This window comes from Eurosta solidaginis, chromosome 2 (genome assembly GCF_040869045.1).
Source record: "Eurosta solidaginis isolate ZX-2024a chromosome 2, ASM4086904v1, whole genome shotgun sequence".
Taxonomy (NCBI): Eukaryota; Metazoa; Arthropoda; class Insecta; order Diptera; family Tephritidae; genus Eurosta; species Eurosta solidaginis.
Window position 1 is genome coordinate 46,152,440 of NC_090320.1, and position 15,475 is coordinate 46,167,914.

Here is a 15,475-nt window from a genome sequence, read left to right on the forward strand (position 1 = left end):
ATTGTACCAAATTTCATTGAGATATCTCAAAATTTGAGGGACTAGTTTGCGTTCACACAGACAGACGGACGGACAGACGGACATGGCTATATCAACTCAGTTCGTCACCCTGATCAATTCGGTATACTTCATGGTGAGTCTATCTTCTTTATTTCTCAACGTTACAAACATCGGACCAAAGTTAGTATACCATTTCATGTTCATGAAAGGTATAAAAATCAAAATAGAATAAAATAAACGAAATAATAAAAATGGGATTACTTAACATTAAGAGAAATAAAATTGAATAATTTTGTTTGTTATATCGGCCTACTGATTTGTAAGATCGCGGGTACGAATCGAGCTCAATGCCTAGCAATAATTATTTTATCATTATTATTGTTATGATAAATTTTCTTCTTAAAAGAAAAAATTGTTTAATTAAGTAGAATAGAAGAAAGAAAAAGTTTAGACAACTGCCAAAGCTCCTTGTATAGATACATTTCGGGAACCTCTAAATTCCTTCAACGGCAACGTTTAGGCGCCGCTGCTATAACCATTCAGCCATCACAGCTGTTGTTTGTTTGTCTTCAAAACTTATCATACCAGTAATAATGATGAAATAATTATGGTTAGGTCTTGAGCTCGATTCGAATCCGACGTCAGATTTCAAGATTACCACCATTTTGCAATAAAATAAAAAACTGAGAAAAGTCAAATATGGGTATAGAACGAAATCCATTTCACAAAGAAAGAAAATATATTTTTTAGTAGGTTTGCCACCCAATTTATCTGTAAAATTCTTTAATAATCACCCACACAAGGATTCTTTCAAAATATTAAAATATTTTTTTTGGTAGTGTTGCCACCCAATTTATTTGTGTCATCATGCATCGAAAATCTGTAGAATTCTTTAGGATTCACAAGGATTCCTTCAAAATACCGAAAGCTCAACGTTTCATTTAAAGCTATGGTTATATCAACTTTTTCATAGAACTGTATATAGAATTCAAATCTACTAGGAACAATGAAGCAAAAGAAATACACTCACCCTAACATTTTCACACACTACTTGAGAATCTGACCAACTGACAACTCTGCTACATAGTACCTTATTTCACCATCGTCAACAGCTTTAGGGGCCCGTAATGCACACTTCCATCCAGTGCGATGAGACATGCATACTTATATAATCGTACATAGGCACTTATGATCATGTACGAATGTTCATAGGAATTTGTGAGTGAAAGTTTTGAGCTCAATTTAGCCACACACATTACTATTAATTTACCACTGCTTATTTGTATGTATCAGTTTGCTCTAGCCGACGCTTCTATCAAATTGCTTCATACTCAGCTCACCTTTGTGCTAGTTTAAGTGGCTATTTTCACTTATTTCTATTGTTGTTTTAACTACAGTTTTGAGTAACACACACATCATTTCTGCTCTTGGGCTCGTTATGAATTTGTTACATTCCAAAGCTGTGGATTTCATATGTGATGTCTGGGGGCGTATTTTGTCTAAATTACACACCAATGTAATAAATATTCAAGAACTATTTTTAGTTGAATGGAGTTTTCCGCGTAAAAATATGCTAACTTTTTCATTTCTACTATTTCTTTATTCCAAATAAAGAACTAATATTCAAAGTTATTATTTGTGTAATTGTTGCTAGTTTTAGCTTTAAAACTTTTTTGCAGCATACTTTTTATAGTCAGCTGAGCAGACGTCACAAAGTATATTAATTTTATTCGCATAACGGTAATCCGTAATGGGATAAACTAATCGAGATAGATATAGACTTCTATATATCAAAATGATCTGGGCGAAAAAATAAATTCATTTAGCCATGTCCGTCCGTCCGTCCGTCTGCCCGTTAACACGATAACTTGAGTAAATTTTTGGTATCTTAATGAAATTTGGTATGTAAGCTCCTGGGAACTTCTCCCAGATCGCTGTTTAAAATGAACGAAAGCGGACTATAACTACGCCCACTTTTTCGATATCGAAATTTAAAAAAAACCGAAAAGTGCGATAATTCATTACCAAAGACTGATAAAGCGATGAAACTTGGTGGGTTTGTTGATCTTTTGACGCAGAATAAAAAATTAGTAAACTTTTGGACAGCGGGCGTGGCACCGCCCACTTTTAAAAGAAGGTAATTTAAAAGTTTGGCAAGCTGTAATTTGGCAGTCGTTGAAGATATCATTGTGAAATTTGGCAGCGACGTTGCTCCTATCACTATATAAATAAAAATCAGCAAAATCGGATGACGAACACGCCCACTTTTTAAAGAAAAATATTTTAAAAGTCAAATTTTAACAAAAAATTTAATATCTTTACAGTATATAAGTAAATTATTTCAACATTCAACTCCAGTAATGATATGGTGCAACAAAATGCAAAAATAAAAGAAAAATTCAATAGGCGTGGGTCCGCCCTTTTTCATTTAATTTTTCTAGAATATTTTTAATGCCATAAGTCGAAAACAAATTTACCAATCCTTGTAAAATTTGGTAGGGACATAGCTTCTGTGACGATAACTATTTTCTGTGAAAATGGGGAAAAACGGTTTAAGCCACGCCCAGTTTTTATACACAGTCGACCGTTTGTCCCTTCGCTCGGCCCTTAACATGATAACATGAGCAAAAATCGATATATCTTTACTAAACTTAGTTCACGTACTTATCTGAACTCACTTTATCTTGGTATTAGAAATGGGCGAAATCCGACTATGACCACGCCCACTTTTTCGAAATCGAAAATTACAAAAAATAAAAAAAAAATGCCATAATTCTATACCAAATATGAAAAAAGGAATGAAACATTGTAATTGGGTTGGTTTATTGACGCAAAATATAACTTTAGAAAAAACTTTGTAAAATGGGTGTGACACCTACCATATTAAGTAGAAGAAAATGAAAAAGTTCTGCAGGGCGAAACCAAAAGCCCTTGGAATCTTGCAGGAATACTGTTCGTGGTATTACATTTATAAATAAATTAGCAGTACCCGACAGATGATGTTCTGGGTCACCCTGGTCCACATTTTAGTCGATATCTCGAAAACACCTTCACATATACAACTAAGGGTCACTCCCTTTTAAAACCCTTATTAATACCTTTAATTTTATCGGATATGGTACAAACATATTATGTAATCATCCTTGGTCCACCTTTATGGCGATATCTCGAAAAGGCGTCCACCTATAGAACTTTTAAAATACTCATTAACATCTTTCATTTGATTCTCATCTCATACAAACATATTCCAGGGTTACCCTAGGTTCATATTCATACATGGTGATTTTCCCTTATTTGACAAAGGATGAAGGAAAATCGTTCCAAAAAACGTCACTTTCGGTCTAAAATTTGGTCGATATTTCCCAAACGTATGTGATATGAATATAAAAACCACTTATAAACCATCTACGAAACCCTACGAAACCAACGCAGCTAAGCTCTCAGCTGAGTATGTAATGTTCGGTTACACCCGAACTTTCCTTACTTGTTTCTTATTTGCTTTGCATTGCACTCAAACCAATTTGTAAGAGAAAAGGTATTCCCATCCTTGTATGCTTTGCACCTCATTTTGAGTATTTGTGTGCACTTGTTTTTTTTTTTTTTTTTGTGGCAAATGCTTTCCTTTTCCAGTCACGCTCATTCGTGGAATTGCATTTGCAACATTTTCTGTATAAATACTTATGCGGGCGGCAAAAGGCACATGTGTTTGAATTTTCAATGGCAATATTTGCTAGATTGCTTGTTTGCATATATTCATTAGTTATTGCATAATTTAAGGCGCTTACGCTTATAGCAATTTTGTGGAAAATAGTTATTACGAAAAATCTTCCCTAAGTTGTTTCCGTTTGAATCCTAAAGCATATTGTGAACTGGTTTCAAATCTCAGCTCAGCATGAAATTGTAAATATGCTCAGGAAAAGTTTATGCCAGTATACAACAGCTTTTTTGTGGAAATCTTAGTTCATATATAAAATAAAATAATAAAAAGTTCATAAAGTTTTTGAAATAGCAACTACGCAAAATATTTTCAGTTCATATAAGAGCTTCACAAACCTACTTAAGTTTTTATGAAAATGGCAAAACACTCCTAGATAGGACCTTCACTACGTCTAGTAAAATAATTGCCTAATTTTAGGCGCTGGACTCTAGCAGACAACCCTTGGAAATTAAATTTAATCGTTCCCGCGATGGCCTGGCTGTGGTGTAGTAAGGAGGGGACAAGGGGGGCATCTTGCAGCGGGCGCTACACACAGGGGGCGCTAAATGGTCCGCAAAAAGAACTTCCTGGATAGTTTGTATTTTTATTATAATTTACTTCGCAGTAGAAAAGAACCTGAGACTCCGTTAGAACTATATACTTTTATTATATCGAATTTTGCCCCGGGCGCAAGAAAATCTGGTCGGGCTAGTACTTCAATGCTGCTTCTTACCGGTACGTACCGGATCTACATATATCCGGTAAAGAACCATCAGTAACGATAACACTCCCCAAAACCCTATACCGACTATCAGCGCGAAAACGTCCTATCTCAGGGTTTGTTTCTAAAACGCTAAATATTTATTTCGGTATAAAAACTCCACGTCTTATTGGCTGATAAGTTGATCTATATTAAGCCTCGCTACGTTTTCATAAAATTTTGATGGTCATCATACAATATCTAATAGAACTCAGAGTCAGGGTCTAGGTAAGATTTCCGTTCTGATTTCTACTTCGACGATGGTTATGGTTAAACATTTGCGTTGCTTCATATTCTCATTTGGTCGTTGGTTAAGATGTTCGGCTGCATCATCGAACTTTGGTGATGGCTCTCTAATTGCGCTGCATCTTACTTCCAGTTAGAGTTCAGACGCAGTTTCCGTACAGATCTCAGTAAACGAAGCGATTTCTGTTTGAACTTCGGTTTCAATATGGGTTGCAGTTCAGACTACGGCTGATAGGGTTGTTCCAATTTTCATTTGGATTCCGGTATCGGTTTTTTTATTTCACTTGCAGACATGGTTCCCATCTCATCTCATGCAGCGTTCATCCTTCGCTTCGACTTCGGTTTCAGTATATACAGCTAACATATTGATTGCGGTTTCAGGCCATCATAAAAATTTAGTTCGACTGTTTAATATGCGTCTATCGTGAAGGATTTCAAACGACGTGTTCGGACGTCGCCAATAATATCTTTTATTACACACGATCTTCCATTACTGTTTTGCAATATCTTGCCATAGTACCATTTTTTGTCAGTTTTCTTAAATATAATTCTATCACCTAGCTGTAATTCCGATAATGTCTTTGCATTGCGATCAAAATAATCTTTCTGCTTTTTCCTTTCTTTTTTAATCCTTTCCCCTATCTCTGATTCTTCTATTGAGTTTCGGAACAAATGTCGTTCGGCTGTTGGGAGTTTTGTTTTTATCAATCTCCCGAAGAATAACTGAGTTGGAGCTAACTGCAAATCTGCCACTGGGGTGTATTATATTCTAGAATATGATATTGAAAGTTGTCCTTTTCATTGGCTTCAAAACAGCTTTTCAACAAACCCTTAGCAATTGCTACCCCTTTCTCCGCTAATCCATTGCTTTGTGAGTATCTAGGACTTGAAAACTTCACCACAATATTAGCATCATTAAAGAAGTTTTCCTTTTCTAACGAATTTAATGGGTTGTTGTCGCAGCGGATTGTTGTGGGATATCCTACTTTCGTGAAATTTTTTTTTAACGTGTCGATTACACAGTCAGCGGTTTTATGTGCAAGATTTTCTGACAACACAAGGTTAGAGTATGCGTCGATCAGGGAGATATAATATCTGCCCGCATATTCAAAAATATCAATTCCTATTATTTGAAAAGGATATTCAGGGACCTCGTCTTGTCTCAATGGCTCTTTTGCATTATTACGTCTGAAAGTTTCACACACAACACATCCCAGGATTAGTTCTTTAATCTGTTCAGTCATGTTTGGCCAAAAATACAATGATCTTGTTTTTGCTAACGTTTTTTCTATTCCGAGGTGTGGCCTGTGCAACCACCTGCATACAACTGGTTGTAACGAGGTTGGAATTATTAGTCTATGATTTTTAAACAACATTCTATTTTCGTAGTGGATTTCAGACTTGTATTTGTGAAACTTTTTGCTTATCTCATTCAATTGCTGATAACTGGGCCATTCCTGTTCCACGTATTGACATATTTTCTTGTAATCTTCATCCTGCTCTATATTCTTTCAATATAAATCATAATTAGATTTCGATATGCAAACTTTCCTTGACAGCGTATGAATAACTCCCTTAAGCTCGGCAATTTCAGCTGTTTCACCTAAAGAAGCTCGAGAAAGCAACAAAAATTTGTTTACCGGGAGTATAAACTACCTCCATCTATGGACATTTGAGCAAAAAAATTAACATAGCCTGCAGCCTAGGCGTGACCTCATCAATTTCTTTCTTCAGAAAGGATTCGAGCGGCTTATGATCACTCTGTACTAAAAATTCACGACCGTAGAGATAATAATGAGACTTAATGCAGGAAAATACTATAGCTAGCAACTCTTTCTTTATTTGTGCCCATTTCTGTTCTGATTTACTGAGAGTTCGGGACGCATAGGCTACAGGATGTCCCTCTTGAAGTAAAGCGGAACCTAAACCATCTTTTGATGCATCTGTCTGCACCACTACCGGTTTTTCCTCGTCATATACAACTAGTACTGGGATGTATGATAGTAATGATAGTAATGAGATTTTGAAATTCATCGTCATGAGCATCAGTCCACTGAAACTTAGCGTTGTTATGAGTTAGTTCACGTAACTTTGCCGATTGTTTTGATAAAAAAAATTAAATGTAAGGCGCGATAACCTCCGAAGAGATCTAAGGCCGAGCTTCTCTTCCAATTTGCGTCGTGCTCCTCTTGATTTTTCCCTACAAATTGGCCGGACGGGACCTACATGTTTTATGCCGACTCCGAACGGCATCTGCAAGGCAGATGAGTTTTCACTGAGAGCTTTTCATGGCAGAAATACAATCGGAGCGCTTGCCAGACACTGCCGAGGGGCGACCCCGCTTAGAAAAATTTTCTTCTAATTGAAAAATCTTATTTCTAAAATTTTGATGTTGCTTTGCCCGGGAGTTGAACCCAGGGCATACGGTGTGATAGGCGGAGCACGCTACCATCACACCACGGTGGCCGCACGTTGATAAGTGCGGAATATATGCCGCCAGAAACTTAAGCATACCCAAAAATCGCATAACATCGCTTTTATTTTCTGGCTTTTTCAGATTGATTATAGCTTCGCGATATTTGTCAATTGGTTTAATTGTACCTTTTGACGATATTGAATTTTATCTGGATTGAATCTTATACCTTTGTCAAAGTATATTATGACACCGGGAATATCGCCGAAATGTTTGACCATTTCTTTCTGAAACATTTCTGGCGCACAATTTAAGCCAAAGGGTACGCGATTGAACTTATAGCGACCAAACGGTGTCATAAACGTGGTTAAATTTGAGCTTGGTTCATCCAACTCCATTTGCCGAAACCCACTACTGAGATCGAGTACATTAAATATACATTTGTTTACTAATTGACTAGTTACATCATCGAAAGTCGGGATCAGAAAATGCTCTCGTTTTATACACTTATTTAATAGCTTTGGATCCAGACACACTCGAATGTCATTTTTCTTTTCCACTAACTGTACATTATGTACCCAGTCCGTAGGGTGATTGAGTGGAGTGATAACTTTATTCCCCACCATCTCCTCAATTTTGCATTTAAAACGCTCTAACAAACTTAATGGTATTCTTTTCTTATAATTCAGACAAGGTATAAACCCCCCCCCCCCCCCTCCTTTAGTGTTATTGAAACAGTTCCTGGAAATTTACCTAATCCACTGAAAACAGTACTATATTGCTTAATAAAATCACTTTAACTTTTTGGAAACGGTGTCGTTTTAGACTGTATAATATTGATATCCATCCGTTTTATGATCTTAAAGCTCACACTAGCCTCCAACCCTAAAATTGGTACGCTCGCATTATCTACAACAACAAACTCTGCCTCTTGTTCCTTATTCAAGTCAGGATCAGTGCATTTTACTTTGCCAAGAGTTTTTATTTTATTCCCACTATAATCGTACAAGGGATAATTTGTTAATGAATTTAGTTTTAAATTTTGAAAGATATTTGACAGGAATGCAATTGACATCGGATCCGGAGTCTATTTTGAATGAAATTGGGGTGTTTTGTATATAATATTTCTTGGTCCACTTGCATGTTCCATTATGACTGGTATTTATTCTATAAATATGAACATTACCTACTAACCTGGTTGATATATTTGTTTTATTACAAGCTTTACCTTCATCGTTCCAATTATAGTGATCTCCTACTGAGTGTACCTGTCCATGCTGCTTGCTTAATCCGGGATTTACTCTCTGTCCATTGTTTGTTGTCTTCTTATCCGTTAATTGCTGGTTTTTCTTTCCGCGACACATTTTCACAAAATGACCCTTTTTTCCACAACCTCGGCAGGTTACTTCCTTTGCTTTGCACGTATTTAAGTGACCTGTTGTAAATTGTTGCCCGCAATTGTAGCAAAAACGTGTAATTGCATGCACAGATTCTTCGATTGCGTTGATGGTTTTGGAATTTCCCTGTTCCAATAGCATTTTGTGAGAATTTGCAGCTTCGTATACCTTACACTTCTCAATTATCTTTTCTGGTGGATCATCTCTCCCATCAAGCAATTTAAGCTGTAGTGTTTTGTCATATACACCCAAAATGATTCGGTATCGTAACATACGATCGCCGAACGACTGACCACAGCTACAGTTGTATTCGCAATAACGTATTTGGGTGCGCAGTTCCGTTTGAAACTCAGAAAAAGGCTGTTTTTCCTTTTGCGTTAGCGTATTAAATTTGAATGATTCCATTTCCACGATCTTTTTTAGAATGCAGTAATTGTCAAAAGCATCCAGCACATTTGCTAATGAGCGTGCGTCCTCACCGCCATTGCTAGTACTTGCAGGTATGCCAAGCAATTGCTCAGTTGGCCCATCGCACAGTGTTTCGTGTAGAACAAGCTAGCTGGACAAAATTATTTTATGAGATTTTCCGTTTCATATGCAGTCATTTATTACAACTACGTCATTTTTTTCAGCCATATGTTCTTTTTTTTTATTTTTTTCCAAAATTTTACTTCATATGCATACATTTGCTTATTTCATATACAGTAACTAATGTGAATAAGTGACATAGATCCAAAAAAATTTAAAGGACTTAAGAACATTACTTTATTGTACTTAAATTGAATGGACTACAAATCTCAATACTCTAAAAAATTCTAAAAATTGGGAAAAAAAATTAAAATTTTTTATGAAAATTCGTCGAATTTTTTAAATATAATTTAGTTTTTGTTATAGATCGTGACAAATTTTCTTACGGGAAATTAGTTAAAATAAATTTGCCAAAGCGAAAATTGTAAGAATTATCCAAAAAGGGGTGTCTACTTATTTATGTGAGTGACTGTACATATGTACATACATATTTTGTATTTATTTGAGTATTTATCCTGGCACTACAATTTTTACAGAATTATTTTATAGTACCAGTCAGGAATGTAAAAGTGAATTACAACAATGTAATGCAATGCAATGTAAATAATTAAATTAATTATGTCAAAATTACTTATTACAAAAACTTAAGAGTAAAGTATAATACAAAGTAGAAAAGACAATAGATTTAAATTGAATAAAACCTGATCCAACAAAAAGTTATAGGGTAGGTTATCTTTTATAATTATGTTATTATTCGCTATCATCACTTTCATTGGATGAGTCACTTGAGGAATAGTCATGAACATCAGCAACACTACTGTGAAAGCTTGAAACAATTGGGATATTTATTGACTCCTCAACATTATCGGGGGACAGTAAATTTAAGACTTCTGAAGTCAGACTTTTAAATTTTTTCTTAGGTATCTCCCTAAAACTGTTAACTAAAGGATCCGATGTTATAAGCAACATATTCATAAGATCTCTATTCGTGCCTTCACGCGTCTGCTTTTGTGTGTTATAATCCCTGAATCGTCTCAAATCTTTGTTACGGGCTTCCTGTGCTTCCTCGGAAAGTTGACCAATAGGTAAAATTGCTGATTTTATAATTTCAGTACTATGCACTAAGAATTTATGTACTGTATGTAACAGGCATATTAAACCATGGATAGAGATCTATGTATAGTTTTTTAGTCTCGACCGCAAATTTTTCAAATCTTTGGGTATTTATATTGTACCCAGATGCTAATGCGCGAAGGAGAGTGTCGAATCTTTTGATGAGCGTTACATCCAATCCCGTAATCTCAGCACTAGCCTCAGAATTTTCGAAAAACCTACGAGCAGTGTTGCCGTCATTGGTATTGCCGAAACCTGGTTTTGGTTTATCTTCATCAATCCATTGTATGTACCTGTTTTTATGCCTTGGTGACTGGTGCGGTAGGTTGTGGCAGGTTGAAGTCAATGATCTTCGCCTTTTTGCTTTTGGTGTGCTCTTGTTGACCTTGCGCGTTTATTTTTGTTATGTTTTATGGTTACGTGTTTGTTCCCTGTACCAGGGAATTGGTTTTGCCGTTTGTAGATCAGCTTTAAAGGTTCAAATATCTCGTCGGAGCTGGTACGTACATACATCCTATTTGATATGTAGAGATAACTAAATCTACAAAAAAAAATTTAAAATAGATGTGCAAATAACTCGCAATGGTTTTTTCTTTCGACTATTAGAGAATACTTGCGACTATAATATATGTAAAATTAAGCCCGGATGTCGGCGGATGTATGTAACTTTTTTATCCCTAAAGTTAAAAATATAGGGAAAAAATACCTTTTCTTCTTAATAACGGAATGTTAAATATATCGAAAATACTCTAATTATGAAAGAATTACTATTAAAAGATTTTACTTACCTTCGAGCTTAGAATCCATCAAAAAAATTATGTAAAAGCGTTCACTTAAAAGAAATATGAATCTTAATATTCAAGAAGAATTTTGCAAATTAATCAATGCATTTTACGGCCACTCCTGCCTTCTTACTTCAATTACTCAATATATATGAGCAAAAATCTCAAAAAAAAAGCAAAAATCCCGTTATTTTGTTTGTTTTCTTTCATTTCTCATTACACTTTTCTTGGAATAAGAACTTTGTTTTTGTCCAGCTAGCTTGTTCTACACGAAACACTGTGCATCGTTTGGGAACAGCGTGTTATACATTTCCACTGCTTTCGGTCCTAGAAGCCATAAAAATGTTGCAATTTTGACGTCTTCTTTTTCTTTTAGTTTTCCATTGGCATGTAGGTATATGCAAAAAGTTCCTTTCCATGTGGGCCAGTTTTTAGCGAGATTACTGCAGTCCAATTCAGGCGGTAGTCGATTTTCAGCCATTATGGCAATTATCAGTGGTAATTATATTATAAAAGTATAAAGTTTGAAGTGTTTTGGCCCACTTCTGACACCATGTATCATTCAATAAAACAATTGATTTGATATTTAAAGATTTAATTTAATTTCCACTTGGCGTGTGTGCACAGCTAGATTGTTCAAAACGGAAGTCACATAATAAGAATATCTTATAGTATGTGGCTTACACCTATTTCTCACACTCAATACAGGTTTCGCTTCAGATTTTGGTTATGGTGCACTGTAAGGGTCGGTTCTACGTCTTTGAATTCCACTAGGTTATTGCTGTAGTTGCAACATAACTTTGTCCTGTCTAAAACGCAGGCTCACTGAATAAAATTTTATCAAAATTCTGTAATGGAGGTTCAAGGAAACTAACAATATCAGCAGGGTTGAACAAAGAGTAGGTTGCTGTAAGAGAACAACTGATTGAGAACAAACGTTGGTATTGCTCGTGTACAGAAACGCCTTGCATGTAGAGCGTGTAGGGACTTTGTTTTTAGCGTAAACGTGTAAATAATCGTTTGACTTCCTATATCTTAATATTGCATACTTTTAGACACAGCAAATATTTTTTCTTAAAGACACTTAGCGTTCAAGGAATTTTTGGAACTTTCTATAATTCAATGAAAGCGCTTTTTTTGCGCAAAATAAAGCAGCAAACATTTATTAGACTTGTACAACAAATACAAACATGTATATACAGACGACATGTAACAAAGGTTAATATTTATTTTGTAGATTAAAAAACCATGTCAAAAAATTATATAAATTTAAGTGCAAAGGTTTACGAAGTCAAAAAAATGCCTTAAATAAAAATAATTACAAAAAGACTAGAAAAGCAGAATATGGCCAAATAAGGATCCCCATGCACTTCAAAATTCAGCTTAAGTAAATTTGAGCCTAAAAGTATGCATCACTGATATAACATTTTCTTTATAACTTTTAGCATATTTAAGCTAGCATATTTCCATTAATTTGCATAGCATACTTTCAGGCTATTACATTCTTAAAGAGCTTACATAAAATATATAAAAACTATAAATAACTTAAACACAAAAAATAAATAACTAACGCTATATTGACAAGCAATCTTACGTATGTACGTTAATAAAAATCAGCACTTTAAAAACTAATTTCTTGTTATACTCGATTATGTCCGGTCTCCGTTGTCGCCTTGACAGCAGCACCATCCAACGGCTGACGCCCACTATGTATTAAGCTATAGAAAGCACCATCTTTGCGCTGTTGCAACTCAGACGGTGTGCCATCCTCAACAATACGCCCCTGCTCCAATACAATAATGCGATCATAATCAAGTATCGTTTGCAGGCGATGCTGAAAATACGAAAATAAATAATAAAATAGAAATAAAAAAACATGTTTATAAGCAAATATTGATAAATAAATTCACATACAGCGATTGTTATAATTGTACGTCCACGAAACGAGCTATGTGCCGCTGTGAGTAACGCTTGTTCAGCGTTGCTATCCAATGAACTCGTAGCCTCATCGAGTATCAAGCAAACAGAGCCACGTAGTAATATGCGCGCCAAACAGAGTAGCTGACGTTGGCCAGCACTTAATTGCACGCCACCATCACCGACAATGGTATCTATGGAAAATATTTTAATATTTATAATTTTTTGTTTTCAATTTTGCGTAAGAAACGAGCACACTAGACTTGATTGGTTCGCATATGAAATTGAAAAAAATGAAAAATATCTCCGCTAAATTGAAAGCTGTTGAGAGGATATCGGAATTTGGTTGAAGCAAGAAGCATACTTTCAGAAGCTACAGTCCATCCAGCAGACAAAACTATGCGAAAAATACCTCAGAGCTGAAACAGACCAAGGAAGGATATCTAGAGCTTTGGAGGACCAAACTAATGAGTGTTACCGCTTCTATTAAATATTCATAAATCTGGCCACCCTAACAAACTACTGATGGTTAAGGCCCCGCTTAGCAAGGATATAGAGTCATCAGGGCCGCAGAGAGCCGAGCCGTGCCCCTGGGATAGTTCGCGTTTACGGGCCCCCCTAAAAAATAAACTCAATCCAGTAAAAAATATCATGATATACATTATTTTTTCAATTCACATTTTCAGTTTTATTTCATATAAAATAAGATTTACTGGAGCACTTACATAAATGAAATGTTATATTTCATTGTTTGATTGCTTCATTAACTTTTTCTAACTATGTACATTTTAAGAGCTTGAATCAGCCAAAGGAAACCTTCCGTGCTTTTTGATCTGCGAATATGGAAATTACCGATTCAAAACTAATGTTGCGAGCAAGGCTGGACTCCAACGCCAATGTTCCAAGGCTTGTCAAGCTATTTTGGCTCATAGTAGTATAGACAATAGACTAAAAGAACGCTTCCCTTCAGCCACACTGACTGGAAGTGTGCAAAATATTCTTAATGCTATGCGGATGTTAGGAAATAATACTTCCATCTTCAAGTCATGAAATTTGTTCAGAAGTTGAAATGGTGGCAGCGAATCACATCCCAAATTTGCTAAGTGGATGGCTTTGGGATGTATGATTTCATCTATCAGATCCGTAGAAATATCGATGCCATAAATCGTGCAGAATGCCGCTGCCTTTTCTCTGAGCTCCTCTTCTGTCAGATCCTGATACTTCCACAAAAAACTAAATTTAATCGCAATGTCATTTACGGCTTCGAAACGTCTTGTCATGTTACCAATCAAGCAGTCCAAAAGAACTTAAAAAACTTGCTGTTTGAATTGAGTCACACTCAGGCGATTCGCCAGGTACTTCATCGAACTGGCGCTTTCTTATCTTCCTTCTTTTCTCTGCGAAGGTATTCATAACTCCTATACTCCCTGCCAGAACCTTACATTCTTGAAGTATGATCGACCATTGATCCCTGAACTTCTTCAACTCATCAATGACCTATGTAAGCTTATCCACGGCATACTCATATGTTTGCACAAATTTGCGCTTCGCAAAACAAGTCAAGTGTATTAATTTTTTCAAATTAACACTCTAGTTTATTATCAGCCTGTATTTACAGATGTCGCTGGCTTTTACAAAATTGTGTCAAAAACGTTTATCTAACTTAAAATCACATTTTATTTCGACTATGGCTATGCCCCAGAGTATTTGATTTGAGTTTAGTGATTTTCAATTTTAAAACAATTTTTTGTAGCAACAAAATATGTATGTATTTATGAAATCGTAGTTAGAGTACTGTCAGTACTGTCAATACTGCTTTGCCTTGCCGGGCCCCCAAAACCCTTCTGCGCCCCAGGGCAATTACCCTGGCTGCCCCCCCTCTCCTTGGCCCTGAGATTCATGTCCGTATGCACTGAATGAAGAAATGTGGTACAAACCAGAAATGCATAAACAGGCCCTCAGCCTCATTCACAAAAAGGGGTCAAAGTCTTATGCCGATATATGCCCGACGAACTCTGTTCTCAGTGTCCAATACCCGAAACGTTCAGTTGAAGAAAACAAAAAATTTTTAGATAGACGCGCATCACTCTGGCACAACTTCGATCTGGGTAGATAGGTTTAGCTATTACTTATCCAGAATCAACTCCGACACATGCAATGTTTGTACTGCATGTAATGGGGCCTCACATGTCACTACCCATCCTTTCAATTTCAATGTGGAAGTAACAACTCGTAACACCCATGCCCCTCTGCTCCAACTATATTGAAACTGCTAGTTTGACGTGGCTTGACTTGACTTGACTTAACTTGACTTGACTTGAGTTGATTTGACTTGAATTGACTTAAATTGACTGGACTTGGCTTGATTTCACTTCAATCTTTTATTTTTTTTTTTTGCTTTCTCTTCAATTCCTTCCGTAACAGTGATGGGAACCATAATGGCTTCAAGTTGCAGAACATAAGATATCCTTCAGGGGGGAATAGGAGGTAGACCTAGACAGTGGTAGGAGCATTACAATCTACATAGGCGGCTCTAAAATCGGAAAAGGAACTGGAGCTGGAATGCACCCAAAGCACCTGCAGCTAAATCAATCGTACCAAAATCCTGACTCATGCACAGTA

The 15,475-nt window shown here is 36.0% G+C and overlaps 1 protein-coding gene across 4 annotated transcripts in view; it reads right to left on the reverse strand.

Moving 5' to 3' along the window:
- Positions 1-12,132: 12,132 nt before the first annotated feature.
- Positions 12,133-15,475, reverse strand: part of Sur (Sulfonylurea receptor) — a 129,923-nt gene continuing 126,580 nt past the window's right edge. For all 4 annotated transcript variants that reach the window (XM_067765199.1, XM_067765201.1, XM_067765200.1 and 1 more), the window contains 2 exons: positions 12,851-13,047; positions 12,133-12,770 (listed from right to left, as the gene is read on the reverse strand). In XM_067765199.1, coding sequence (XP_067621300.1) covers positions 12,576-12,770; positions 12,851-13,047 — 392 coding nt within the window. In that variant the 3' untranslated portion in view covers positions 12,133-12,575. The remainder of the gene's footprint in view (positions 12,771-12,850; positions 13,048-15,475) is intronic.